This window comes from Aptenodytes patagonicus, chromosome 22 (assembly GCF_965638725.1).
Source record: "Aptenodytes patagonicus chromosome 22, bAptPat1.pri.cur, whole genome shotgun sequence".
Taxonomy (NCBI): domain Eukaryota; kingdom Metazoa; phylum Chordata; class Aves; order Sphenisciformes; family Spheniscidae; genus Aptenodytes; species Aptenodytes patagonicus.
In genome coordinates this window covers 4,347,305-4,374,592 of record NC_134970.1, presented here as the reverse complement: position 1 = coordinate 4,374,592, position 27,288 = coordinate 4,347,305, and the positions used below count along the sequence as shown (strand labels likewise).

At 51.8% G+C, this 27,288-nt stretch overlaps 1 protein-coding gene across 1 annotated transcript; it reads left to right on the top strand.

Moving 5' to 3' along the window:
• Window positions 1-322: 322 nt before the first annotated feature.
• On the top strand, window positions 323-14,508 carry BAK1 (BCL2 antagonist/killer 1). The gene is made up of 6 exons (XM_076357974.1): window positions 323-464; window positions 4,595-4,714; window positions 11,244-11,379; window positions 11,521-11,664; window positions 13,854-14,034; window positions 14,231-14,508. The coding sequence occupies exons 2-6, from the start codon at window positions 4,627-4,629 to the stop codon at window positions 14,336-14,338; spliced, it is 657 nt and encodes a 218-aa protein (XP_076214089.1). The 5' UTR covers window positions 323-464; window positions 4,595-4,626; the 3' UTR covers window positions 14,339-14,508.
• Window positions 14,509-27,288: the final 12,780 nt, after the last annotated feature.

Genomic DNA, 27,288 nt, shown 5'->3' with positions numbered 1-27,288 from the left:
CCCCCAACCCCGCTCCCAGCAAAACCCCCCGCCCTGCACAACGTCCCGCAGCCAGGCGATGCCCCGGCTTCACCCCAACCCCCTGAGAGCCCCCCGAGGAGCCCCGCTGCCCCCCCCCCCCGCCACCGCCGTGCTCGGCGCTGCACAGAGCCGCACCGCAGCCGCTTTCCCACGCACCGGCCGGGGAAGGTGCCTCTAGAGGGAGCTGAGCCCTGCCCGGCTCCGCGTCTGCATCTATGGTCTGGGGTTGGGTTTCTATTTTTTTTTTTTTTTTTTTTTTTGTTTTTCCCTCCTCTCTTCTTTTCTCTCCTCCTCCCCGGCCCTGCTCGCTTCCTTCTCCCGCGCCGTGCCGCCGCGCTCCGGGGAGGAGGCAGGAAGGGAGGCGGCGGGGATGGAGCAGCTCCCCGCCGGGATGCGTTAGCTCCCCGGGACACCCCGGCCCGCCTGGTCCCCGCCGGGACGCGGTGAGTAGCGGGGGGGGACACCGCCACCCCCCCCCCCCCCCACCACCCCCCAGCCTCCCTCGGGATGAGTTATCTTTATTCACCGGGCCCGGCCGGGCGGTGCCGAGGCTGCCGTGAGCCGGGGGGGGAGGGATGCACCGGGAGCTCCGGGATGCCGGCAAGGCGGGAGGGGTGGGCAGAGCCGCAGGGCCTCAACCCGCACCGCCCGGTGAACAAGGTTAAAGTACGCAGGGGTACCGCAGCAAGCAGCGCTCCGATGCGTGCAATAGCTGGGCCAGGGCTGAAAGGTCACTCTGAGCTGATCGTTGCCCCAAAGAGGGAATATTCTCTCTTTTAATAATATTCTCTCCAGCTGGGTTTTTTTTCCCCCTTGGCGAGGCAGCAGTGGTGACAGCCGCACCCGGCATCCCCGTGCCAGCGCTCAGTGTAGGCGTTCAGGGTAGGCAGGATTGTGTGAGCTGTTGGTGGGAAGAGTTGTGCCACGCTGAGGACCCGGGGTGACGTCCGTTTCACCCCGCTCTGGGCTGTGACCTCAGACACGGACATGGCACATGTGGCTTTGCAGGCTCGCCTGCACGGCTGCCTGCACGGCTTCCCGCCCAGCAGCGCCGGGGACCTGCAGGATGTGGGCGCACGGGGTTGTGGGGGCACCCCGGCTGCAATGTCTGCATCTGCTGGGGCTCGTGGGCCAGCTGGACCCTGGTGCCGTGCTGGGTGGGTAAACACCAAACTGGGCAAACTCACCTGTTTGCTTTTCTAGGCCAGGCTGGGAGGAGCGGGGCTGATGCTGCGCTGTCCGTGCAGGGATGGCAGCAGGGCACAGGAGTCCTGTGGGATCTCTGTCCTGGAGAGGGTTAGCTGCCCTGCACGCTGCATGATGGAATCACTCCCATGCACAGGCCCAGGACCAGACCTGGGAAACGCTCGTCCCAGAGGATGCTTCCTGCATTTCCTGGAACAGGATCTTCATAACATGTCGGGGGGTGACTTCAGAGCCCCATAGCCGGGCTTGTTCATAGCGATTATGGCTGCTCCTGCAGATCCTCTCCCCTCCTGCAGCTTGCAATTCTGCCTCCCGCTCTGGGCCAGTCCCACCATCTTCCCTGCACACAGGCACTTTCCTTTGGGGAAAAGTTGGGAGAAGTGGTGAGTGTGTCATGAGGACACACAGGACGTGTCAGAGTCCTTTAAGCAAAGGAGATGAGGGTGAAATGAGAAACAGTTGAGGCAAAGGTCTTTTTTTTTATTAGGGAAGCCTGGCAGGTTCCAGGAAGGCTGAATCTTTGCATGGCATGTGCTGGTTTATAAAGATAAGACTCCTGTGCTCTCTTGGAGGTGTTGCTAAATCCACATCCTAGGTGCTGCCCGCTGCTTTTAACCCTTTGCAGCCTCCTACAAGAACAAAAAGTCAGGGCGGAGCTGAATCTTTTAGCAGCTGCTGAGAATTAAACACTGCTCCCAGTAACCTGCAGCTTCCCCCAAACCTTCTCTTGAGCCCTGCCTCAAGTCCTGGAGGGCCTTCATCTTCTGCGGCCTTGGGCTGTCTTTAAGCGTATGGGTGTCGTACCCTCCCTCACGCCCCTCCCTGCTCTCTTCCAGCACGGTATTCTCATAACAAAGGGGGAACGGGGCAAATCAAAGGGGCATTGGGCTGGGAAGCAGGAGGAATGTGGGCAGCAGCACTCGATACTGGAGAGGATGGTCCGAGGCACTTTGACCCCCAGCAGAGACTGGCGGTGAGCTATCTTGGGCGTTCACTTGGTTTGCAGGAATGGGAGTTTAGGGTCCTCCCCTGGGAGCAGGCTGGGGACCCACAGCGTGCTGACAGGGACGTAGCTGCTGGTCCCAGATGTGCATGTGTGCAAAAGGGCTGCGGTGTCCCGTGTTTCAAAAGAAGAAAGCGCTGCAAGAAACTATATTGAGAAGGAAACTGAAAATGAAAGTTCCTCTTACATGACCGCCACAGTCGCAGCCTGACGCTTCCTAAGGGTTTGGCAGACGGCAAGCGTGAAAAAATCACATGAGTCAGCTGCTTCTTGGGCACTGGACTCCTGTGCTCACCAGCCATCCTTCATACTGAGCAGTCAGGTCTGCATCAGACATTCCCTGTTACTCGTGGCTGAGGTCTGGCTCAGAGGCAGTGGGTTGATGTGAAACACAACCAGTTGCACCTATAGATCAAACTGCAAAAGCTCCAGAGGCAGCTGAACTCTTTGGCTGGATGTGTCCGCATCCCCCCCAGCGTTCAGTGCAGCCTTGGGCTGTAGCAATGCGAGGTACGGTAGAAATTCATACTGCTTCGCTTACCCACAAACTCCAGAGAGCTGCTCTGAGTCTGTTCTTGCTTCCCCTTGAAAGGCACTGAGGCCTTCCTATGCAAGGTGGGCTGCAGCTGTAGCCTGGCTAAGCGCCCGAGGAGGGGCTGGGGATGGCAGCGGAGGAAGCGCAGGAGGGTTTCCTCTGTGGAGGAGGGAACGGGGGCACGTTCATCCGCTCCAAGCACTCCCTGAGCTGTCTCCACTGCGTCCCAGAGCAGAGAAGAGCAAGGAGAGGAGCAGCTCTGGAGCCCGGGTCTCTGCTGATCTGGGCAAGTGGGAGCCAGCTCTCCTCCCAGCTTTACCCTCGGTCCCAGCTGCTGATCCTCATTGCATTTTCAGCTTTTCCTTGGATGGGGATGTTTGAGGTTGGAGAGGAAAAGGGAAATCCTGTCCTCGGAGGCGCGTAGGAAAAAACAGCATCTCCATCTGTGTGTCACTGCTGCTCAGGCTCCCTGAATGCAGCAATGCAAATACACGATGGCTTTCTAAGCCAGGCCGATAAGCTTTGCATTTTCAGGCCCCCATCCCCACCTTGACTGCAGGCTGTACTTCACATTACTGCTTATGGTCTCAATTTATTTTTCTTCTGAATAATCTTCAGTGTGAGGTTGTGAGCTTGGACCACGTGTTGCACTTCTAATCTTGACATAGGTGGTTATTTATCCATAACCAGAGCTTTTCTAAATTTTTGCCCAGGATACAATTTAAACTTCTGGGTGTTGATGTGTCTTCATGAATTTAGACCTGGTGCAAATCAGAAAACCCACCAGTTTAGCCCTGTAGAAGTCTGGCCTGGGAACATGTACTGGCATGCCAAAGAACAGGCTGGGAGCTGCAGCGATCTCTCTCTAACCCTGACGGTAACTGTGTGGCCTCGCTCCCTTCTCTGCAAAAACCAGGGGGTGAGGTCAGTGCGACGAGCAGAGCCGTAAAGGAGCTGCAATGAGCCCTAAACTACAGGTCTGGGTTTAGGATACCTGTGAAGTTCAGGGGCATTGGTTCTCATTTAATTTTCTTATTCCGAGAGGAGCTCAGAAGACATAAAGAACAGGGGGAATTAGAGCCTCTGGATTTAGGAAAAGAGACACCTCATCTCTTGTAGAAGTTGTGGAAAACAAGTCGGAGGTGCTTGCCAGGAGAAATCGGCACTGTCGCTGCAGCTCCGCACGGGAGCCGCAGCAGCTCGGCGTGGTCGCGGGTTGGTTTGCTCTTGCTGTACCCTGAACCATCGTGGCTGCAGGTCGGGGTAGCAGCATTTCAGGCAGCCGCGGAGCCCCACGGCTCAGCTCCCAGACACGTTTTCCGGGTGCAGCCGGGGAGGTCACGGCACCCTTTGTGCTGTGATTTTTTGCTTTCATCCCAGCGTGAAGCCACTGCAGATGCTGCTGTTGTCTGGGCTGAGTAAGAGCCAGTGTAGCCCGTGGCACTCGCTGAGCGGGTCAGAGGATAGCTTGCAGGTTTCCAGCAAGGGTGGGGAGGTGGTGAAGTGGGGTAGGGAGTTGGGTGGCTTTCCTCTTCTGGCATATGACTGTCTGCAAACACGTTACTGAGAAGAGTCAGGAAGAGAGGAGAAATCTAGCCAAGGGACTTGGTGTGGCCAGGAATCAGGGAGCGAGCGTGCCGGGAAGGGAGGAGCCAGGTCACTGGCAGAGATAAAAACGGGCAGCATTGCTCCTCTGAGCACTTAGCTCAGCCGAAGGGGCTTCCTAAGGCTGGCCTGGGAGGTGCGTGAGGGAGCAAGGGGCTGCGAGGCTCCAGTGTCCCTGCTGGCTGCTCGTAACCTGGTTCACTTACTGTCTCTCGTTGTTCCAGGTAAAGCTGATACTCCCAAGCATCTCTCTGCAATGGCCTCAGGGAACGACGGTGACCCACCGAGGGCCTACAGACGCCGGGGAAGCAACGGGCGCAGGCTGTCACAAGAGCTCAACTCAGGTAAAAAAGGTTGCTGTGATATTCAGGGGAGGAAGCATTTTTCAACCCATTCTTTCTTGGTTTTTTTTTTTCCCCCTGCTGTGTTTCTTTGAAGAGATGGTCTTTTTCATACCTCCAGGGCCCTTTGCAAGACTGGGATAACAAATCAGTTCCGTGAAGCTATGCTGAATTGAACTTGGAGAGCACATGCCCAATGCTTTTGGGAGATGCTTGGCATTGGATTAGCGCGGTGGGCAGCAAGGGGGACTTGAAAGGCATGGAGAAAATAGCGTGCAGGGAGCTGCTGGACTGGGGTACGCTGGCAGCTCTGTGCAGGCAGGCTGAGGCAGGCACAGCGGAGTGGCACAGGGGTTTGGGCATAGGGCAGATCGCCCCGGCTGGCTGCGAGATGTACGGCCGGTGCCTGGTGTCATTTACTTTCCCTTCCCTAAGCACAAGAGAGCGAAAGGTGCTTGATGTTTAAAACGCACAGAAAAACAGGCCTTGCTGAGCAGTGCCTGGTCTCAGGCAGTTGGTTTCAGTCTTGCTGCATCGGCTGCTGGATGAAATCAGGTCTCTGGTGTGCCTTGGCATAGCAGCGATGAAAAGTTACAGCTCACCAACATTCAGAAGCGGTTCAGTCCGTTGCTCGTGCGTGCCGAGCCCAGCAGACTGTGTAATTGCGTCTCACACTAATGGGTGAAACCAGGAACGGGGACGAAAGGAACCCAGGAAAAACCTCAGCTCCCGTTTCATCCCAAAATGATAAAATGCCACTGCAGAGAAAGCTGTTAAACACGGGTGACTTCTTAACCTGTTTTGCAGGTGGACTTGTAAATAAGGCTGAGTCACTGCAGCTCTGTCAATAATGGAGATTTGAAGCTACACCTAAGTGTTTATGTATTTGAGCTCAGATCCAGCTCAGAGCTGTTTTATTGGCCTGATTACGTTATTTATACTCTGGTATTGCCTGGACTCCTCTCCATCTCAGAGTACCATTTGTGCTAGACCCTGCATGAATACACTGGAAGAAAAAATACCGTCTCCTTCCCTTACCAAAGTCTACAAGGTATGAAAATAAATAAATAAGAGCAGTTGTTTACATATGCTGATTTCCTGTTGAGGCCAATGAGATGCTGATGTGAAAACCAGTGAGAGGATCAGGCCCTGAACTCTAACCACACTGTTTTACAGTCACGCTTCCTGTACGCTTGCAAACACTTACTGGCAGTGCTGGCATCCCTCTGCTTCCCAAAACTCAGGGGGGTCCATCTGGAATTTGGAGGTGGGATCTCTGCACGCCTCTTAGGTAGAAGCCTCATGGACTCTAGCGGAAGCAGAAACGTGCAGCTTCCACCAACGCGTGCTATGGGATTACAGGGCAGAAGGCTTTCGTCAACAGGTATTAAGCCTGGTTTTCGTTTAGGGCTCACTTGCTCTGTTTGTTTGTCTTTGGATGCGGTAGGGAGTGAAGAGATTTATCTGCTGCTCAAGGATTTGCATGAGCATCGTTCTGAGCCCTTGTTGTACCAGCCGTTGCTTAGGGCATGGACAAGATGCTGCTGTTTCTGTCTAGGCTGGGTGGCAATTTGCACTTGTGGTGTTTTTAGGGCATTGTAGACGAAGGCAGGAGCTTCATACTCCTGGCTGTACGTGATGAAGAGGAGGAGCAACTTAGCTCATGAAGAGTCATGCAAAAGGGGAGCAAACATTGCAGAAGGAGGAGTGAGAGGCCCAGCACCAACAGTGCTGAGCTGAGCTCAGGAAACAGGGCTCATGCTTCAGAACATTAACCTTGCCCTCCTTCAGTTCTCATCTGTAACGTGGGGGTGGCAGTGCCTCCCTGTTCAAACCTGCTGCCAGGGTACGCACACAGCTACGGGAACGGTTTGGATACATCGAGGCTCAGATCTGCGGGACAAGCCATGGATGTGGCTGTCCTCACGCTTGCAGGTAACTACGCCAAATGCAGCTCAGCTCCCCTAGACTGCAGAGGGGCCAGTCCACGTGATGAAAATATCGTTTATGTGGTCACACTTAAGCTCCTGTGTGGACCACGTCGGCTGGAATCCCAAAGCACTTTGTTAAGAAAGGTGATGTATCGCTATATCCACTTATTACTGCTAGGGAAACGGAGAGAGCTTTGATGCAAGTCTCCGCAAGGGTGTCCAAGGTGTCAGGGTTGTGCATGGAAAGCCCAGCCACCCTGACTCACAGTTTGCAGTGTCAGATTGGCAACTGTTCTCTTACCTCAGATTACCCGGGCTTTCTCATCTGTCTGTACGTTTAATACTCACGTAACATACCTAGAGAGGTGTGAGGTTTGGTCCTTGGTTGTTTGTCTTAGCTCTGGACTTGACGTTGCATGTGAAGCAAGTCATGAACTGATAAATAGTTGCTTAGGGACGTTAGTCATACGTCTGTGAGCATCTCTGCGTCTTCATCTCCAAGACCAGCTGCAAAATGAGTAGGAAAAATGTGAGCTGCCTGTTTAAGCCTGGGTTCTCATACATTCTGTAGAGCAACCAAAACCATTTAAACATCCTTGTCTCTTGTTTGGTGCCCATGCAGTTCCTATCTCCAGCGCAGACACAGAGTATTGGACTTCCCATTGAACTGCATCTCTCATCAATATGTGGTTTCAGTTTTTAAAAGGAAAAGAAAAGTCATCCTTCTGATGGCTGTGCCGGGAAAAACCTCTGCTTTGGAATTGCCTCGTGACTCCTTTGTTCTGGCCTGCAAAGGATGCCCCAAAAAATCTTTTATGAAAAGCTTGATGGGGCAGAAGGAGACACATTGCCAGAGCTGAGATGCCCACCCATCTCAGGCATCCGGCTGAGCACCGGGCCCAGCCTCCCTTCGCGGTTGAGTAGATTAGCAAATATGGGACAGGTCTCAGCTTGGGCAGCAAAGTACCAGAGCAAAAACCTCGCTGCAGCCCTCAGCCCCTGCTGCAAGCCTGTAACTCTGGGTGTGTTGGCGGGACACCATTGAATGTAAGAATTAAAGCAGATTTCTTGAGTCCAGTCCGGAATCTGGACCAGAGAATCTCCTTTATTGACAGATTAATTTCTATCTTAAAACCAAGAGTGTTTGCCCAGTAGTTCTGCAGGGAGGCTGTTTGAGAATATTGCTCCTCTTTTGGGTGGGAAGATATTTGTTCTAAAGAGCAGAAAAAGGGGAAGGGCTTTGTGCTGTGCAGATGCCTCCGGGGACGGCAGTTTTCTATTTCCCTGTCTAGAAGCTCTGCTCTCGGGTGCAAGCTGTGCAGGATTATGCCAGCATGATGCAGTTGTCAGGTTGATCAGCCTTTGATCCTGGATGGCATTGCTATTGACAGGCGATGATAGGTTTCACAAGGGGCTGCCTTGCCCGGTGGAAGCTAACCCAAATCCATTAACGCAGATACTGCTCATCCCACACATGAATTGCAACTACCGTGAGGTGGAGTCAAGCTTCCCCTCGAGGCAGAAATCTCCAGAGACCGTTCTTGGTTCCCCGGAGCTGTCTTCTCCCTTCGGAGCCAGTTGCTGTTTCCAGGCTGGATATCTCCCTCTGTGCAAACAGATGCACCTCTTCGTGTAGTTACTGCCTGGCTCCGGAGCTCGAAAGGGACGCTGCCAGGTTGCATCTGTCATTATTACAGTCTGTAGCAGGGCTATTTAATTTAGTTGTAACAAGGTCTGATGGATAACTTTGGTGAGACCTGCCAGTTTTTACTGCAGCACAGCTGCTCCCTGGGAGATAGGAACGGTGAGAAACAAAGGATCTCGCACAGAAATGCAGGCGTTGCATGTTTGAGACTGGCTGGGGTCTGGTCAACGTTGTCTACGGTGTGGATCCAGGCAAGACGCTGTTGGGGTAGGTCTGGTCTAGATGCTGAGAGTGCGCTGGGGACCGAGGACGACAGGGTCGCTGCTTCATGCAGCAGAAGGGGAGCAGGTCCTCCCTTGCAGTGGGGGGGGTCACAGCAGCTCGTGAGCCCCCTAACACGGCCCCAGTGATACCACAGGGAGCGCAAAGATCCCAGCAGAGCTCCAAACCGCTCTCCTCCTCTCTGCTGCTGGTACTGGGAGTCCACAAGGCAAATCTTGATCCAGATCCTCTTTTGAGTGGAAGAGACCCAGAGATGGTCCCAGTGCATGCTGTGGGTTAGCACCTGGGGGGAAAGAAGATGTGTGTTCGCCTGTCCTTGTGTTACTAAAAATAGTGCCTGGGGTAATTAAAACCAGGGAAATTTTTTGGTATACTTATTTCCTCTTTTGTTCTCGCAGTGTGTTTACCCTGCCTCTCGCTGAAACTGTGAGTCAGTCGGTTTCATTTATCTGGCTCCGCTGGCTCCTCCATAAGGTGGGATTTGTTTACCGCCAAATAAACCCGTTCCTGCAAAACAAAAAACAATCCCCTGAAAACACAGCGACCAGGACTTGTCACTTCCCTTCACCTTTATTTACCCAACCTGAACTCTGTGTAACCTGAGTCTTTGCACGACAGGTCCTCTCCCTTCCCCGCACCCCATCCGGGGCTGGGCCCATCTCCCCAGAGCCCCATGCGGGCCGTGTAGATGTGACCAGCCAGAAAAACTCTGCGACGAGCGGTGCGGCATGCTTTGGAGACTTGGATACAGGGTTTTATGGGGCAGTACTGCCAGGACAGCTGCGTCCACCAGGCCAGGTCCTCACATCCCAGCCCTGGGACGTTGCTCAGGCAGGAGCATCTCTGCATTGGAAATGCAGTTTCCAGTGGCCAGAGAACTGCATGGCCAGTCTGGCGGGTGGATATACTAGGATGCTGGGAAAGGGTTTTAGCTGGGTTGGCTGCAGCAACTGCTGCTAGACAGTGTTGCTGGTGCAGATGTGCTGCTGCGTGTCACCAGCACGCCTTGCAGGACGATGGTCTAAAGCCACGGGTCTCCAGGGTCCTGCACTTCTGATGTTCCCCCAAGTAGCTCATTTACCTGGGCTTTGCGCCTCATTTAATGTCTGTAATCTCCACCCTGAACGGTGATACCCTGTTAAAGGAGCAGGGCTCTGATCCGTCCATACCATTTCCGTCCCCTACAAATTTTACATCTTGGAAAAGAAACTGGGAAGAACTGTGTTACTGGGACCTTAGGGCCAGCTCCCCCCGAGCCCTGTGGGTGACTTAGCTGGGCTGCCGGCTGTTTGGGAACTGGTGCTCTAGCCCAGATTGCTTCTCAAGCCAGCCGAAACCGAGCTCTAATCAAAGACATCCCGTGACAGACCGGGTACTTTCCCCAGGAGCAATGTAACACATGTGATAAGGTATCAGTCACCATGGTACCTACGGGACAGAAACGCCTCGCCGGGGGCTCCCTGCTCCGGAGGGGGCAGGTCCTGGCCACGTCCAGACCCTCGCTCTTCCCCAAGCAGCGTGGGCATGGGGGACATGCGTGTGGGTCTCGACCTCAAGCCGTTTGCAGACGGGCGCACACTTGTTGACGCCAGTTGTTTCTGACTCGCTTCCTGCTTGCGCAGAGCCGGGTCGGTTTTCGCGCGCTGTCGGGGCTGGGTGACGTTATTGCCTGGGCATGTTCCCCCGCTGAACCCTGAATACCTGGCATGCCGAGCCCTGCTTGTTTAGGGGAGCAGGGAAAGGAAGCTGTGGCACCCAAAACCAGCCCCAGCCTCCCCCCACAACAGCCCTGGCTCGCCCCCTGCCCAGCCGCAGCCTCCCGCTCACTGTGCAATGGGCATATTGCTTCCACGGGTATTTGTTAGCAAAGCAGGGGATCTGGGTGCCTGCTCTTGCACAGTGGCAATGGGTGTGCTGGAGCAGGAGCAGGCATTCAGTTCAAACTTATCACCTGGCTGTTTATCTGCTTTCAAGCGCAGGATGGGGAGTCACCTCTCTGGGCTACAGTTTACCAGTTATTCAAAAGCTCCTCTCCTTTCTGTTCCTGCCAGCAGCCCATGCAGAAGTTGCAAACCCTGCCCTGGCATTGCCACTGCCACGCTGATGGGTGTATGCGAGACCAGTGACGTGTGACTGAATTGGCAAGGAATTATACTAAAATGACCAATTTAACTTCTGCTCACCACGCCATTGCTGATGCCGTGCAAGGGCACGATCGTTGGTGACACTGAAAAACAAGATTGTTTGCTGAGGGTTGATGGGCAGTGCTAGACTGAGCTTTGCCTCCAGTTTGGGTTTGGGTCTGGGTCTGAGATTCCTGAACTTGTTTGTGCTGAGCAATGCCCTTACTGAGAGGTGCTGTCACGTGGAGAGAGCTGCCGAGCACAAGCACTTGAACATCTGGTTTGTGTTGTGACAGTCCTTTAGCTGTCTCTTGCCAAAAGTGGATTCAAAAGGTGGGCTTGTGCCCCTAAGAACAAAGGCTGGCTTCAAAATTAGTTTTCTGAGAACTAATTTACATTGGATTCTTTTTGTTTTATTGCAAAAGGCCAGTGTTAATACAAACAGCACAAATTTAGGCTGAAAATTAAGGAATGGTCTCTTTCCAACTTGGGAAAGGGGAGAGACGAGCTTTTCCCTTGACTTTTCTTCCTCTTGTCTCTCTCTCCCTCAGAAGACCAGGTGGTGAAGGAGACGGAGGAGGTGTTTCGGAGCTATGCCTTCTACCGCTACGAACAGGAGAGAGCGGAGAGACGGGAGGAAGTGCCCATGGACCCGGAGATCGAGGAGATCCAGCAGGAGCTGGACAGGTAAAACTCTGATACCAACCGTATGCACGTCCCTCGACCTCATCCTGAGCCAGGCTCCTTTACGGACCCACCCCTTGGTCCTACTTACCGGTCTTGCTGGGAAGGCAGACCCATCCATAATGCCATCTTCCCTCTGGGCAGCACCGGGAGCCGGGTGGGAAGGCGCCTGGCCCTCATCGGTGACGACATTAACGAGCGGTACGACGCGGAGTTTCGCGGCATGCTGAAATCCTTGCAGCCCACCAAGGAGAACGCCTATAAGCACTTCACCAGAATAGCCTCCCGGTAAGGCCACTGGCTCCCTCAGCGTGGGCTGGACGCCTGCTCCTGGAGGAGATCAGGGAAGGAAAGGTCAGACGGGGTGCAATGCAGTCGGTTAAAGCCTTGCCCCCACCCCAGAGCAGCTGCCCCCCTGGCTCTGCCCCAGCGCGCACACTCTGTCAGTTCAAGCTTCGCCCACCACCCCTGGGTTGAGCTCCCAAGAAGCTCACCGTGACGGTTCCTGTGTTTTCTGCCTGTCTGCTCTTGCTCCTGCACGCTGTTTAGACAGTCTTCACCTGACAATCATCTCGCAGTCCTTGGACAAGCTGAGCGGGGTCAGAAAGTTTGGGGGACATGCCTGGGAAGCGTGGCCCGTGCATTAGTAGCCAAGTGAATGTCCCAGCTTCCATTCAGGGGTGTGACCAGCCCTGGAGCAAGGCAGACCTGCTGCTGGTCCCACTGCTACTAGCTTGGTAGCTGAAAAGTCCCGACGGGTCAGGCTTTCCAGAGGCACAAAGCAAACACAGCTGCAGGCTGTGGGAAAGGGCAGGTTACTCGCTGCCCTTGGAGTGGTCCACATGGCACAGGACCAGGACTAACTCAGGATGGGGGGTGCCCCGCCAGCTTGCAGAGCCTGCAGCCATCTCGTGCAGGCGATGCACACCCAGCTCTCCCACTCAGAGCACAGCAACAGGGTGAAGAGTGAAGATAAACACCTGGACAACTTTTCGCCCTGATTGCATGAGGTACAGGCTTGGATCGAGGTAGCCGTCAAGGGGTTCAGTCGTCACCCCTCGCTGTCTGTAGGGAAACTGAGACACTGTGCATGTTAAAAGGTTTGCCCAGGGTCATGCAGAAGGCCTCTGGCAGAGCCAGGAGGGAAGCCGGGGTCTCTGGGTTCCCAGGTTCCCGTCGCTCCTCCGAGCGCGCCTGGCTCCGGCACAGCCCTGTTCCCGTGCACCCTCCGCTCGGTGTTTGTTGTCTAACTGCCTCTCTTCTGTCCTCTTCCTGCTCCCCTGTCCTTGGGAAGCCATGCCGCGCTGTTTTCACCACTTTGCCAGCCTGAGGCGGTTAACGCACCGCAAACAGGTAAATTAACCTCTGTCCCTCTCTTTTTGCTACCCATTTCTCTGTTGTTTCTTCCCGGGCTCTAACTTTCCTCTCCCTCTGCAACCTGCACGGTGGCGGCTCCACGCCAAGGCTCTGCAGAGAAGACAGTTCCCTTTGGCTGTGCAGACAGGGACCGCCAGGAACAGGGCACAAGATTAAAACACAGGGCCTGAGTCTACTCTTTTTATTTTTTTTTTTGCCTTTTTTTCCTTCTTGCTTACCTTGCTGGAAACCAGGAAAAACACCTTCAAAAACTGGTCTAGATAAATCAGCGTCAAACCTGCAGACAGTGATGCAGTTTGTGCCCACAGCAACCAAAACCTGGATCAGGAGCAGTAGGCATTGACTAGGCACATTTTGGAGCCCCCCCCCCCCGCCCCATCCCTTGGGAGTGTCAGTCTAAGGCAAGATCGGGTCGGGTTTTGGTCTTGGGGGGGTTTGTCTATGCAGGAAAAGGGAAAATCCTGTCCTAACGTGGTTTGTCCTTAGATACATTTAAAATTCCTTATCTCCAGGCACAAGCAAGGGATGCTTTGGGACAGGCGGGTGGTAGTTCCTGCTCCTGGCTGCACGTGTAGCAGCTGCTGAGCTTGCTGCAGCCTAACCGCTTAAACCACCACCAATTCCAGCTTACCTTGTTTAATAACCTTGCCCATGAAAACACAGGACCTACAGGCAGCTGGTGTGCCCTGCGTTCAGGTGGAGACCTGGGGGAAAGGCAGGACGGGCAGGAAGGTGGCAGGTCAACCACCACCATCCCAAAGCTTCCACTCTAGCAATTCAGAGTCTGTAGCTGTGTAGACAGGATTTGGAAATTTCCAAATTCCCTATCCCACCTGGCTGAGGCAAACAGCGGTTGTGACCGAGACCGTGTTTGTTCTGCTCTGAAAGCGCATCCTGGTTATTGGAGGCCACGTGTCGCTTAGCCACAAAAATGACCGTGTTGTCTGTGCGGCTGGGATGCACCTCGAGGACTAGTGCAGCATCCCCAGCCCTGCTCTGCAACCGGCACTGCTCGAGAGCCCGTGGCCTGGGATGCAGAGGCTAGGGAGGTCTGAGCCAGCTGTAGCAGTGATTTAACCAGACCATCGGCTTCGTTTCAGCTTGTTTGAGAGCGGCATTAACTGGGGCCGGGTGATCGCGCTGCTGAGCTTCGGCTACCGCATGGCCATCCACGTCTACCAGCACGGCATGACGGGTTTCTTCTGCCGGATCGCCCGCTATGTCACGGACTTCATGCTCCGGAACCACATCGCCCAGTGGATCGCCCAGCAGGGAGGATGGGTGAGCCAGCGGGAGCGCGGGGCTGTCCCAGGGGGATTTGGGGGGTGAGGGGAGGCAGCTGTGCTCCAGCCAGTGAAAGGTGCAGCCTGGGGACTATGGCACTGCTGAGGTTGGTGGGGTCACCCAGGTGCAGGCAGAGCAGCAACCTGGCTCAGGCAGATCTAACGTGCTCTGGTTATTCTCTGTTTCCCGTTAGGTCGCTGTACTCAATCTGGACAATGTTTACATGAATTACATGCTGGTGGTGGTGGTGGCCCTGATCATGGTGGGGCATTTAGTGGTACGACGCTTCTTCAGGCCCTGACTGACATGGAGGCAGAGGCTGGAGGGGTCCAGCTAAGCTCGCTCTCAAATCTCTGCTCTACATTGACGTCTCCCAAGAGAGGGGGGATTCAAGGAACCTCAGAGAGAGAGAGAAGCTTGGACCTGTGACCCTCCTGCTACAGGGCCCAGGGTCTTTGCCATCTATGGAGACACCACCAAGAACTATGGAGAGAAGCAGGGGGGCGGGGGGGGGGGGGAGGGGGGAAGTCCAACTTTGCTATCTGTTTTATGCCTTGCTTAGCTGCTGGGGACAGAGCATCACTGTGACACTCCTAGCGTGCAGCAGTGAGGCAGAACAGGCTCCTCTGGAGTCAAGAGTCTGGAGGAACAAATGCATTGTTGTAATAACACCAGTGAGCATGTGCAGGAGCACATGGGTCTTGTCTACGCCTTGGGGCAGATACAGAGGTCCCCATTTGCTAATGGCTCTAGCCTAGGCCATGCCTGCATTTGATGAAGGATTGCAGCCTTGGTTGCTGCAATTGTCTGTAAGTCACTGGAGGGGCAAGCCAGCATTAGAAAGCCCATGTGGGGCTTGCTTTCACCTTCCCTCTGTTCCTGAGCTCAAGTACTTGAGCCTTCTCTTTCCTTTTAACAAGCATCCCTATCCCTTTTTTAAAGAAACATGCTGACTACCTGTCATCTGACAGTCGATGGTAACATCTGGCAGCGCTGGCAGGCAGGTTTTCCCTGCCGCAGCCTGAACCTGGAGACCTGCAGCTCTCCCACGGCTGATGCAGGTGCTGGAGTGCAGCCTCACAGCCCTCTGTGAGCTCAAAGGCTGCGTGCCAGCAGAGCTAGGAAGCACTAGCAGGTTTCCAAACACTAAAAAGCTGTGGGGTGACTAATGGTCAGTGTAGGCAGCCTGCCCGCCCGCCCGCCAGTTCTGCTGGGGGCTTCCATTCAGCAGACTTGGATGCTGGCAAATGAGCAGCCCAAGTGAGACCAGTTGGTCTCCCTTGCTCTCAGTGGGAGGCACTGGAGTTGCATCCCATCCCTGCATCAGCTCTTTGCCTTCTGAGCCCAGCTGGGCAGGATGATGCAGGAATGTCCTGGTTAAGCCCAGAGCTGCAGTGTTTTATAGCTGCCCAGGCAGCAGGGCCCAGCCTCTTCTGGGCACAGTGTCTTTGGGAAGTGACTTGACCTTGTTCTGTTCATGCCTAATGTTTCAGCATGATTTTTGGGGGAGGGAGGGAAACAGGCTCCACTCTCCCATCTAAAATCTTTCTCACTTTTGCAAAATAGGGAGAGCGTCCCAGTGTGGACCGTGTGATTTAGCTTTGTTCTTTTTACTCCAGGTGACTCAGGCTTGAAACTGTGACTGGCTGTCTGAGCCAAACTCACACTATTCCAGCATCACCCATCTCCTAGAGCAGGTCAGCCAGCTGAGGGAAGGAGCTAGAGGGACCTCAGAGGTAGGAAATGAGCAGTGGTCCTATGTCTGGGCTCCTCTCCTAATGCAGACAGAGCCCTTCTGGGCTGCAGCTGGGGACAACGGGGGTCGTAGTCTCATAGCCCCGAACAGGCTGAACCCTCCTGCCCTCTGGGGCCTTTCCACGATGGCTGGAGCAGGGAACTTGCCTGGTATTGCTACTGCAAAACAGGCTGGGTGACCCCAACTGACAGTGCTCCAACTCATCTCTGTAGGATGGGGATCGCCGAACCGGGGCAGAGCCTGGCTCGCCTGCAGCCCTGCCTGGTGTGACAACCAAGGACCACCTTGAGCCCAAGGAAGGTCAGAGAGGTCTTGAGAGCAGCCCATCTGCCCCACTGTAACAAAGGTGTTCCTGACAGACATCTGTCTAACCTGCTTTTAAAAGCCTCCAGTATTGCCTCCCCATATCACTGATTTGTACCTTAATCTTTACCTTCAGATAGATTTTTTTTTTTCCCTCAACACCTATCCCTTGCTGCAGTTTAAGCTTGTTACTACACATCCTGTCCAAGCGGAGACAGGACACCTTACGTCCTTTCTCCTTGCAGCTGCAGAGGCTTAGCAGGACCAGCCATAATTTTATAACATGTACCTCATGTTCCTGCCTCTTTTAACATAAGAATATCAAACCTTTCAGCCTGTTTCCATATCAGGGTCTTTCTGGGCTTATCATTTTGACCCTGACTGTTTCTGCGGTATCCCTTTCCCTGGGGGAGTGCCCTGCACTGTGCTTAATAGAAAGGCATTAAAATATTTGCTATAATATTCCTCTTCTATATATCTCTGTTTTGGTTGCTTTATTTGTTTTATCTGTGCTGAGGAGCACAAAGCTCCAGGGGATTGTCCATGCTCAGGTTTTGTGGCCGTGCTGACTCTCTTTGAGCAGCTGAATGCCCACCTAGCTCATTTGTCCCCTTGCAAGTGTATTTCTTTGCATTTATCCACACACAGCTAGATTTACCATCGTGCCACCTGTTCGCCCATCTTGAGCAGATCTTGAGATTTCCTCAAGATCTCAAGACTCTTCTCTGGTGTGAACCAGTCTAACCAACTTCGTATCATCTGCAGTTTCCCATCCCCACACCTTACCTTCTTTTCTGGGTGAAAACACCACCAGATGGAGCCTTTTGGCCACAATGAAAATTAAATACTAATTGTTGTTTTCTCTTAATCACCTACATTATTGACGTGTCACTGTCCTCTAGGCTAGTTCTCTGGTTTGGTTGTGTCTCCAGCAGGACTTTTTCAGAGGACCTTGGGAAAAAAAACCTGCCTATCAGCTTCTATTCACTACTTCACCGACACGCTCCAAGAACTCTAACAGATTGGAGAGAACTTTTGCTTATACAAAAAGCCATGCTGCTTGTAATTTATTCTCATCTTCTAGGTAAGGTGTTTCACCTTGCAAACCAAATTCAGCTGTAAGGCCTGACTTTAAATAAAGAACATTCTTCAGCTTTATGGTAGATGATCAATCCTTAGCATAGTCTGTGATACCAGGACAGAGAAGGGAACTTTTAAAATAGGTGCTGTAGCAAAGGAAAGTTTCCATTTTATCTGTTTTCTCAGGGGATTTGCAGGGAGGATTGTCTCAGGATATCAACATATTATCTCCCTCTGCTCTCACCTTTCCCAGCCTTCCTGACACTGGTTACCAAGCGGAAAAAAGCTTGAACTGGGACCATGAATGGGCAACTGGTCTGTAGTACTGTGTCCTGTCACTGGATGGCAACAGCATTGCAGGCACAGCCACCTGGGTACTGGCTCCGAAGGCAGAGAGGGGCTGAGCTCCCACAGAAGGGGAAACCCCCCCTTCCAGGGCCCCCTCTTTGTCCAGGTGACCTCGGTATCCATCAGCTGTGATCTGCACCCAGAGCTGTGGGTGTGCACCATGCTCCGACCCATAGCAAAGGCAGGCATCGCTGGTTTGTACTGGGCTGCTGTTGGGGAAAGCGCGAGTGCTTCAGGGGGGCAGGAACAGGCGAAAGCAGGGTTGGATTTGCTGGGCTCAAAGCAGACCAAGATGAGAAGGCTCGGCCCTCCCCAGAAGCTGATGCTTTTTGTAGGGTTGGTGGGCCCTCTCTAGAGAGCCGCAGCGGGTATCTACCTCGAAGCCCCACTCAGCAGAGTTTGGGCAGGGGGCCTGGACACAGGCCACCTTGACTATATGCAGAAGGCTTTTGCTCTGGGACTGGCAGTGCCAGGAGCCATTTTTACAAAAAAGTACATCTCTGCTATAGAAGTAAGAGCTCTAAATAAAACTACATTCTTAGAATCAACTGGTTTATTCTGCACAGATAAAGCCCTGATCAACTACAGTATTTTTTAATCAGTGTAAACTTCGTTTAACCACCAACCCAGTCACGTGTTGTACCTTGTACAAAAGCAAGCCAATCTAATGCACTGAACAGCAGGCTCTCCCTGCTGCCACCTTCCTAGCCACTGTGGTGCTACTGGGGATGATTGCCCCCGGGGCTTTGCCTTCTTCCCCTGGTGAGCGAGGGAAACACAGGTGGGAAGCCCTCAACTCAAAAATGAAGGCAGAAGATGAGGAGAAGGCTCTGCCATGGCTGTTCACGAGGATCGTTCACTGAATCATTTGGGCTGGAAGGAAAGTCTCACCCCCACTCAAAGCAGGGCTACCTAAATCACTGCAGGGTTTGGTGGACAGCTGCTGAGCAAGCATGCCATTTTTCTAGCATCAGAGACCCAAGCTGGAGTTGCATCTGAGGAAGGACTGGCTCTCTGTGATGCCTGCAACTTAGCTGCACCCACTGGTACCAGTGCCTACCTGGTCTGCTCACTCCTAGACTGGGTAGGGAGAGGAACCAAAGAAAGGCTTGTGCTATTCCCTTCTCCACCCAGCCCCAGGATCAACAGATGGGATGGTTTCAGCATCACAGTGCTCAGCGAAGGCTGAGATGCACCCCAGAAGTAGCAAAGAGGGATGCAGGCTGTCCAGGTAGCGGTGCCAGTCCCCAGGGCTGGAGGAGCCATACGTGGATGCAAGTCAGGGCAGCTGATCGCAGCCCCACTCGAGGCCGTGAGCTTGGCACCGTGGTTCCTTGTGCCTTTCTCTGCCCTCTCCCTACATCTCAAGGGGTGCAGGGAAGAAAGGGGGGTTGGTGAGGATTTCTTTGTGCAAGAGGCTACCCCAGGAGAGGTGTTAAGAGAACATAGCACAGGGAGTTGTCCAGACAGAAAACTCTTGGTTCAAGCAGAAGCGTGTGTGTTCGGGAGGGTGGGCAGAGGAATTTCATCCAGAAGGTTATAACGGGTGCATAGAAAAAGCGGCAGAGCCTGAAGGAAGAGTCTCATTTACTCCCCCCCTCTCCCAGCTCTTTCCCTCTGGATGGAGGAATCTGCCTGAGCTATTAGTTTGCTTGTCAGAACCACCTCTCCCTTCTAGCCATTCCTCACGCTGCGAGCCAAACCCCGAGCCATCTCTGCCAAACACGGGGTGCAGCGGGGCCAGCACTCCCCCAGAGACACTAGTCTCTTCATAGTCAGGACTGGTGGCAGCCTTCTGTGAAGCTCTGTGTGATGGGTTTTTACACATATACTTGAAACCACACTATCGTTATTCTGGTTCTTCCTTGCTTTTTTCACAATTTCAAAGCGCATGGTGTTTCACACAGCTCCTTCCTCCATCCCTCTAGGAAGCCCCAGTCTCCCAGCACTGCAGGAAGGGGACGGGGTATATGATGGAGCAATAAAGCATGCTTTGCACTGACTCTGGAGGGAAGGGACTGGTAAACACCTTTTCTTTCCAGGGGGAGGAGGAGAGGAAGACCACAGGTTGTCCCAGTAGCAGCAGGGAGATGGGGAACGAGCTCTGTCTGCAGGCCAGCCTTTCCCCAGGTCATCTTTAAATGGCAGGCAAAGGGGCTGTGTGGAACATGGTGGTTTGCTTTTACCTGAAAAAATATTTCTTTCACAAATATTCTGTTTTAAAGTGATGTAATATATATATATGTGAAAATAAAAATGGTACATGCAGTACAAACTCTTTTCCTGGCTGTGTTGAGGGTTTTTTTCCAGAAGCTGTACTCCTTTGCAGGGTGCTCTGGGTAGCTCTTGGGTGCATTATATGTTCCCCTGCACAAATTTGCACAAGCTATTTAGTCTCAGTTGCCCCATTAGTTTTGGCATACCAGGCCTTCTTACACTTTTTCTAGCATGAAGAGCTAGATAGGGAGAGAAATCTGCTGCTGAAGCTTGTTTTGCCATCCTTGAGAAATAGCGCCTTTGCAGCAGATGCTGCGGGGATGAAGAAGAGACCGCTGTAGTAATCTGCGGTCTGATCAGCTGCTTGACCTGCCCAGAAGTTAAGGATCTTATCTCTGATGTGTCCACACCTCCCTAGCAGGAAACAATAAGGATAGGAAATTGCAAATGAAAAGTCCATTACAGAGGAGTACAACAGGATTCTCAACTGCCATAAAACACTCCAGCAAATGAAAGGGAAACACGTGTTCTTATCAGAAAAGCCCAACACATATAAGATGGGGAGGTGCTACCACTGTCCTGTACTGGGATGACAGCAATACCTCCTGCTGGCTAACAACTCCAGCTGACTGCACAGAGGACTCACATTGCTAAGCGGAACTAGGGTGGGCACAAAGATGGAAAACTGGGGGTCCTGCAACTGTCACTGTCCTGGGCTACTTTTCCCAAATACCAGCCCAGATCCCCAGGCTATGCCACTTTCAGCTGCTCTCTTTTCACGCACCAAGACAGAACATGAGCTTGTTCCAAGCTGCCCTCGATTGTTCCCTTTCCTGCACCGCTCTCTTTTGCTCAGAGACAAACCTTGCTGCTCACCTGGCTTTTCACCCCTTGCAGGGCCAGTCTGGACGCCAGCTTCCACCAACCATGCCTACCGGCACTGCAGAGCTCCAGCAGCATCTGTAACGGGTAAAGAAGCAGGTGATGTTAGGGGGACGGGATGCTTTAACACCACTGCGTGGGGTGTGACAGCTAGGACCACGTGCCTTGTTAATGAGCACACTCCTCGCTAATAAGCCCGGCCACACCCCACCTGTCCTAACAGCCCCCCAGTCATCCCCACCTGCAGCCACTTCTGCTGACGCCTTCCCTCCTCCAGCACTGCTCACTATCAGCCCTCGCTTTTGGGGCTGGGAGGAACCTCCCCTCGGAGCCCCAGTCTCTTGGTCACTGGTTGCGGTGGGAGGCACCGAGCCCAGGGCAGCCCCCGGTGACTGCGGTGGGGCATGGGAGATGTTGTCTCCATCAGTCCTTGCTGATGAACATGGCACATCCTTCCAGTCTCCCTGTCCCCACCCTTGATATATATCTGTTGTTCTGGCTGAGAAAAGGAGAGGGGTGGGCAGTGGCAGGATTTATGGTTACTGTAGGACTCTGCGATGTAACAGAGGTGGTTTTACAACAGGGGTGGCTCTGCCTTGACAGCCTGCAGAACAGCACAGCTGTCGTTGTTCAGCCAGCTTAGCGATAAATCCAAGTGACTCCACAGCTCCCATCCGCTGCTCTGTCCCATCCCACGTCATTGCGAACAAGTCTGTCTATCCGACAGAGCAATGACAGCTTCGTGCCATTACCCTTCATGCACCCTGGCTGCGTGGATTTGCAATTTCTACCTCCGAATGCCAGTCAGTTAAAATGAGGGAGGAGAGACAGAGGGCAGGATGCCTGCCAGGATGGTCTGGGACCAGAAGGCGCCGGAGGGTCTGAACCCAGGCCATGCCCATTTTCTGCAGAATTAATCCTGTGGAATGTGTATGGCAGTGTTGGGAGAAGGAGAGGAGATGAAGGCTCTGGTTATAAATTGCTGTAGAAAGAGTGGGGGCTCAGGCTTTCCACACAATCAGCCAGTAGCAGATTAAGCATCGGAATCTAAATAAATATTTACCCTCTAGTTCCTGGTCTCTATAAACAGCCGTATGACACAGTTGCCAGTTGGTACTTTGGGATCGCTGCAGTGAGATTCGAGCAAGATGAGAGTATTGCCAGTCACGCAATCTTGCGCATACCTGGCTGACCTGACACTGCACACAAAAACACACTGCTGAAGCTCTGTCCCTTGCTGTCACTGCCTCTCTGTGCAAGTAAAGGTTAAACTTTAACAAAAGATAAATGGCCCTAATTATAAAGAGCCAGCTGCTCCTGTAATCCACTTTGTGTCCTGCCCCAAAACCAGATCAAGCTCCTAATTAAATTACAAAAAAAATATTAAGGCCAATTGAAGTATTTGCCTTTTGCCATTCAAGTAGAATTGACCCTAAACCAGAATCCAAGATCTGGTAGCAATCTAGATCTAGATCTGGTATTTGAGACAAGTACCTTATCTCTGAAACTGGGTCAAACTCTGAACCACCCAGAGTTTTGCAGAAATAAAGTTTTTTTTCTAGTTAATTTCCAGGATAGGAAATGGGAGTGGGCCGGAGCTGGGAAATCACACTTGTTTTTATCATCTTAATTTTTTAAACAAAAATCCTTCGCTCCCAGGCAGGTTTCCTTCATTTGGCATGTGTTTGAAGAATCTCAGCCCCTGGCTAAGATTCAGCACGCTGTCATTACAATGTCAGGGATACGCTTCCTCCCAAGGGCTTGTTCACATCCATTCATCTCACGCATCATTTCTACCACTGATATCTGGGATTCCACATGGGACCTGGCTGCATTGACACAAATGAATTGAAGGAAACAGACTTTGATCTCCCAGCTGAAAGGGGAACACGTGTAGCAGTAAAACCCCATGATCGACATGAACTGGCACTAGCACCTCCGACAGCAGTAGCGCCTTTGTGGCAGCGCTGTGAGAATAGCTTGCAGCAAACAGTTTACTAAGCCAGTGGTTTTTTCCATCCTGTGAATTGGCAGCCAGAGATGTGGATTCTTCTCCAATTTATTCCTTATTCCCAGATCTCCCTGACTTTCCCTGAACAATCTCCATGAATTGTGGTGGTCTGGGCAAATTCAAGAGAAGACAACCCTGGAGGTACGTCTATCAGTTACACCATGGGATGAGATGAGCTTGTTCCAGCAGACATGATCGTTCTGACACGTATGAAGTTGGGCTCTGCTCTGCTTTCCTGGCAGTCGTACAGCTTTCTGGATCAAAGCTGGAGTCTGTCCAGATAGCAAGAGCTCTGGCAGAGCAATTTCATGTCTGCACTCAATATACCATTTAGACATACCCTTATCATCAGATGGCTGTGGGGAATACTGCAGTAATTCAATGCCCTTGGATGGATCACTGTTGTAAAAGGAGGAACCTCTTCTATTAAAGTTAGAAGACCTGATTCAGCACAAAGCAAGCAATAAATTCAGTTTTCTCCTTATACGAGTCATTGAAGGAGACCAAACCATAACACTGTCTTTATACAAGTCGCATTTCTAATTCAGAACTCCCTCTCTCCACAAATGCCCTCACATTTGCTTGAACCATGTCTCTGCCCATTGACTTGTTCACCAGAATAGTCCAGGGAAGTACCCTGGCATTTACCATGTGCTGACTGTGCTCGTCTAGGGGGGATTTACACCCGTGATTTAGCTGGGGTTGTTCTACACTTACGCTGCAGAACCTGGACCAAAGGTCAGAAAGCTGAAACTGGATGAGGTCTACATGGCTCAGATGGCACCTTCTTTGAACTCTGTGCCAGCACACAAGTAGCACAAGATGTTTCACAACCCTTCTTTCCTTGCGATCTTCTTGCAAAAGTCTGCAGCTAAACAATGGCAACACATGTAATGACCATGGCTCAGCTGCATTTCCTTAAAAATAAAGCAATCCTACCATCAAGGCACCAAGCCGCAAGGCTTTGCCAAGGCAGCAGGACAGCTTTCCAAGAAGAAATGAGTCATTTTTAGCAGGTGGCGCATGTGAGACCCATGAAGACAGCAAAATTCTGGCACTCTACAGCTTGTTCAGACTTTGAGCCTTGCCTTTAAAGCAATTCATAGATGCTCATTTTGTTATTTGCAAGCAGCGTTATTCCTGCTGCATCCCCATCTTTGTTACTCCCTGATGCAGATGTCGTCGGGGAAAACACGACTGAGCATCATTCCCAGCAGAAGCGTTGTGCTCCATCCCTTCTAGACTTTGCAGCTGGCAACTCCTCTGCTGCTGAATGGAAAAAACCACGCTCCTGCAGAGGCTTCTGCTGCGACAAGTTTGTGCGGACCATCATGCCAGGGGTAAAGCCACCGCAGTAAGAACCACCCCAGCTGCTGAGGAACTGACCTTAAGAGCCACCAGAGAAGGGCATCAGGAACGGACACTGTGATCCACTTGCTGTCCCTACCTGGAAGGTGCTCAGATGTGAAGCATCTGCTCCCCTTCACAACTGGCTGCAGCCTTCTGGAGAGGGCGCTGCAAGAGGCAATATTCACGTTACTCACGCATCTCTACAGCTGGGAAAAAAATAAAGAAAAACAGACACTAACAAAACCCCAAATGGAGGTCGTAAATAAGAATAACACCAAGGTTAGAGCTGTTAACTCAAGAAAAGGATACCTTGGTTTTCTGCAGAATCTTTACCCTTTTTTTCCCTTTGCTAAGAATTCCCTCTGGGCCCTGTGTTCTTTCACCTTTTTGCTTTCTATTTCTGCTATGACTGAAAAAACACAGAAGAAAACCATAATTTTTCTCCTAACAAAATCTTCTCAAAGCATTGTTTTGATGCATTTTGACAGATTCACAGTTCTCAGAAAAAATATTTAGACCAAAAAGAAGCAGTCACTGAAGTTTTCTCTCCTAGTAAAAAAGGCATTTCCATTAAAAGAACAACAAAAATACTTGGATATGTGTTTCTCAGCCAATCTAATCTTGGCCTGAACTGAAAAAAAAGTCAATAAATGCAGATTTAGAGGTAATGTTACTTCCCAGGTCATGCGGAAGCCTTGAATTAATAAATTAGGGTGGAAAACTCCTTCCACTGAAAATCCAAGACAGCTGGTCCCTTTCTTCTTCATAATCACCAGCAATAAAAGCCTTGCAGGCTGACTAATGCCTTCCCTAATGCCTGGACAAAGCTTGTTTCCAGGTTCTGTGCTTCCTGAGCCCTGGGCAAGCCAAGGGCTTGACAGACCTCCCAAACCTGGAAGAGCCCTTGGGAAGGACCCTGACCTCCTCTCGCTGCCAGCTCAGCAATGCTGCATTAGCGGGAGGGAAAGGTAAGTTATAAATCACAGCCAGGAGCCCGAGTTAGCTAGGGTGTGTGCAAGAAAGGGTTATGCCATCCTGCTCCAGGAATAAGAGGCATCCAGTCTACTGGAGTTCACCATTCGATGCCTGTTGCGGGTGCTTGTCTTACTTTCCCAGTTCACTACCTGAACCACCTGGGTGGGGAAATATCCGAGAACTTTCCTTATAGTTGCAGAAAACACAGCTAAGGGTCCAGAGGTTATCTATTGCTTTTTTAAGACCTCAGGGAGCTACGTGCTGCCCCTCAGTTTCTGGCTTTCCTCTGAAAGTACCAGCAGGAAAACCCTCTCCCCAATTTTTTCATAACTGGTGAACATCATGCCCTTACTACAAAGCCTTGCCTGGCTGGAAATCTGCACCAGTGTAATTTAGGGCACATCAGCACATGAAAGTGAACTTGATTTAAGTGAGAGCATCACTTGAAACTGCAATAGCTTTTCTCAATTAACTCTGCATGTAGGAAAGACCTTGAAATGCATTTTAAACTGCTATATTAAGGCATTATAAAATCCTTTGTGAACACTATTATTCTGGCTCACTTTAAACCCGATACCCCAATCTGACATTAATACAAGGGTTGCGATCATGACTTAGTAAGACATAACTAAGCAGCTGAGTTGTGATAACACTTAACCCACTGCAATACAACACCCTGCCAGTGACTTTGTACCATTTCTGCAGCTTTTTCTTTTCTGATGCAAGGGCTGAGTCCTCTGCGACAAAAAGCCAGCCCTTTCTGCACATCCCCAAGTGCCATCCTCGCAGTGCCAGAAGCCCAGCATCCCACTGTGCACCACGCAACACGAGTGGACGACATGGCACGGTGTGGTCAGGGATACCAGAGTTATGTGCTCTCGCCGATTTGACTGCTGCAGGTCAAAATTAGTGCTACCAAGTACTCTAGTAAAGCAGATATTACTGGTCATGGTAGTTGAAGGCAAAATATTTTATGTCACATTAGTGCTGGGCTGGGTCTATGCATGTGGTTAATTAAAGAGGCTCAGCTAGAGAGTGGTAATTTGTTAAGCTGCATAACTTAACTGCTTGCAGTCATCTGCCTATCCCCACACTAAGCTCCTCCTAACATGAAAGAAGGTGTTGAACTGTGTCCGTTAAAATTTATTCTTTTGGCTACTGAGGTGCAACTTCTGCGTGCAGATAAGACAGAACCATTCCCCTTACGGTTATCACATGTGGGCAGCTCTGTACACCAGCCCTCGCCAGCTCTGCTACCGACAAACAAGCAGCGCTATGGGAAGCCCCAATATTCAAAATTTACCTCGAAACTCAGCCTGACCTTTCCGTTCACAGCTGGCCGCCAACAGAGCCCTGCGGGCTGCAGAGACCCCAGCCACGGGAGAGCCAGGCGAGCCCCCCATGGGCGGCAGCAGGGAGCTGGCATGCGCCTGCTCCTCCCCGCGGGCAGAGAGAAATCAAAGGCTGAGCCCTAAAAAATTAAAGAGCCTTTTCTGCTGTTCATCTCACAACCGCGTTTGTTCCTGTGATTAGCTGCAATCAGCCAGGACCGAGAAAGGACCTTGTGCCTTACAGAAGGGCCAATGCCCCTGTGCATCCAGATACAGCAGTGTCCTGCAGGCAGTACTTTTTAACAGACTGAAAACTGGACTTTAATCCGAAGAAAGATCTGTTTTAAAATTCCCTCTACTGGCGAGAGGGTGGAAATTCAAGCTGCAAGGTTCGGCTCACCGAGCAATCCACATCCAGGCTTTGAGGGGCTGTGAGCTCTTGCCCTGGCCTGCCCAGGACCACCTCAGCCCACCTGGGAAAAAAAACAAGTGACCAGCTGGAAATTCCTATATCATTTCGTATTATCCGGAATTCTTATTTCAACGTAACTGAAAACTTTTAAAGACAAGCTTTTATTCATTAGAAATAAAACTAGGGGATTTTTTTTTTTTAAATGGTGTTTCATACTGAAAAATGAAACATTTTATTTTGCAATGTCAAGGCTGGCAGGTTTGAGTTGTTCAGAAGATGGCGATTGCCATGAAGTTTCCTTCCTGGCTACCGCCACGTCCTTTACGGCAGCTCGGCGAGCGCGCTCGCTCTCTCATCAGTGACAGACAAACCAGGACGACTTTATTGCTGATGTAAATCAGAGAAGCTCTGCTGGCTTCTGAGGAGCACTGCAGATTTATGCCAGGAGCTGACCCGGCATCTCTATTTTCAAAACTAGGGCAGATTGAAATACACTGTTTTTCAATAATATATTCAGGTTAACAGGGCTTTTATATTTGGGCAATTAATCTTGCATAGACTGAGAACCTCTTGGGACAATGTGCAA